Source organism: Aplysia californica, unplaced genomic scaffold (genome assembly GCF_000002075.1).
Source record: "Aplysia californica isolate F4 #8 unplaced genomic scaffold, AplCal3.0 scaffold00517, whole genome shotgun sequence".
Lineage (NCBI taxonomy): Eukaryota > Metazoa > Mollusca > Gastropoda > Aplysiida > Aplysiidae > Aplysia > Aplysia californica.
This window is the reverse complement of record NW_004797787.1, coordinates 526,769-528,714: the sequence shown is the minus strand read 5'-3', so window position 1 is coordinate 528,714 and position 1,946 is coordinate 526,769. Positions and strand designations below refer to the sequence as shown.

The following is a 1,946-nucleotide window of genomic DNA, read 5'->3' as shown; positions in this document are numbered from 1 at the left end:
TCCCAAGACTACCCCCTGCCCACGCGTATATTTCTCGCGGAGTGCGATAGATTATAATTTAGGTCTTGACAAACAATGGATCCCCATCTGTTTCAACAAACAGACCAAAATGAGTCTTTCAATCTGTAATCATTCACATGTTTATAAAACTCCATGGCCAAAAAAACCCCCAACTTTCTTGTTATGTAGTAGTATTCTATTTTCATAGAGGTCTGTCTTTAAGGAACATCTTTGTTTTAATTCATTTACAGGCAATTTGTCAAATAATACCAATTTTGTTGCTTGAAACATTCTGCTGTCACACATTTGTCACACATCCAAAAAGGTTGTACCTTTGAAATATGGCTAGAGTGCATATAAGAAAGCCATGGTCCACAATGTTTTAGCTATCAACACGTCTCTCTCTCTCTCTCTCTCTCTCTCTTTATCTCTCTCTCTCTCCCTCTCTCTCTCTCTCCCCCTCCCCCCCTTCTTCCCTCTCCACCTCTTTCCACGTATTTGCTGCCCTTCTGTCTATACCCACCACTTGATTATTAAAGAGCCAACAAGGTGAAGGAGATTGTGCTGAAACAGAAGAGTTTAAAGAGTTGGGATTGTCTAAAATGAATTTAATTATTATGATGATCTATTTGTCACTGAAATACCATAGCAGGTTTGAGCAATACAAATAAAACAGTAATACTATTGCACACACTGCTACCTTAGAATTACAAAGATCTACCTGAAAGTTTTGGCCTTTTGAGTTAATAAGACCACGAGGTCAGCAATCAAATTAATGTTCTTTCTGCTCTATCGAAATCGTTTAACTATTTGGAGCAGTTATTTAGAAATTCTAAGGTGCTTGACCGTGCTATGAAACTTTTAAAATTTAACCCTTAATAAAAAACTTAAAAAACTGGGTACTGAGCAAATAGAACTTTGTTATTCTAGGGTAGCGATGTAACCTGTAACAAAACCAACAGCAGCAATAATCTTTTTTCCTGAAACTGGTAAGTCTTTCTGTAACCCTGGAGTGGGGGGTGGGGGTGGGGGTGCTCTTTATTTTTGAATATTTCAAAAGATGACTCAGACAACTTCTCTTTAATTGTTCCGAACTTACCACTCATGAAGTTGTATATGACAGGGTTTAACGCTGAGTTGAAGTAAGGTAGCCAGTGACTGACCAGGGACTGGACAATCGGGGCATGCATGTCTGTTCCGTAGTCCACAGCTTCAAAGTATCTGGGGAGAGATTGAGAACAGAGCAGGTGAAAAGCTGCTTAACTACAGTTGTGCTTCGTTGTTTGTGCACATTTTGTACGTCTTGTTTGCATAATGAGCAGTGTTGTTTGTGCATTGTAGATTGTTGTACTCTGCAACATTGTTTGTGTATTGTGCTACATTGTTTGTGTATTATGCTACATTGTTTGTGTATTATGCAATATTGTTTGTGTATTGTGCTACATTGTTTGTGTATTATGCAATATTGTTTGTGTATTATGCTACATTGTTTGTGTATTATGCTACATTGTTTGTGTATTATGCTACATTGTTTGTGTATTAAGCAATATTGTTTGTGTATTATGCAATATTGTTTGTGTATTATGCTACATTGTTTGTGTATTATGCTACATTGTTTGTGTATTATGCTACATTGTTTGTGTATTATGCAATATTGTTTGTGTATTATACCTCGTTGTTTGTGTAAATTGTGTGCATCGCTGTTTGTTTATAATTTAGCATAAATGTATTGAGTGCTTTTATGTGGTAAAACTGAATCCTTGTTTGTGGTTGATTTTCTGGTATATTATTATGGTGGGGCTTACCACCCAGCATTTCCCTTGAGGCTCAATAAACAATTATTTGGTGTCCTGTACCCGGCATAATCTACAAGCTTATTTTAATGAACATGCAGAGTCATCAGCTTCTGTCAAAATAAAGACCTACGGGGTCAGGACATATTTCGC

At 36.9% G+C, this 1,946-nt stretch overlaps 1 protein-coding gene across 1 annotated transcript in view; it reads right to left on the bottom strand.

Annotated features, from left to right (window-relative positions):
• LOC101864085 (orexin receptor type 2) overlaps positions 1-1,946 on the bottom strand; it is a 96,224-nt gene that overhangs the window by 8,416 nt on the left and 85,862 nt on the right. Inside the window, exon 5 of the mRNA XM_005106157.3 lies at positions 1,100-1,221. Coding sequence (XP_005106214.1) covers positions 1,100-1,221 — 122 coding nt within the window. The remainder of the gene's footprint in view (positions 1-1,099; positions 1,222-1,946) is intronic.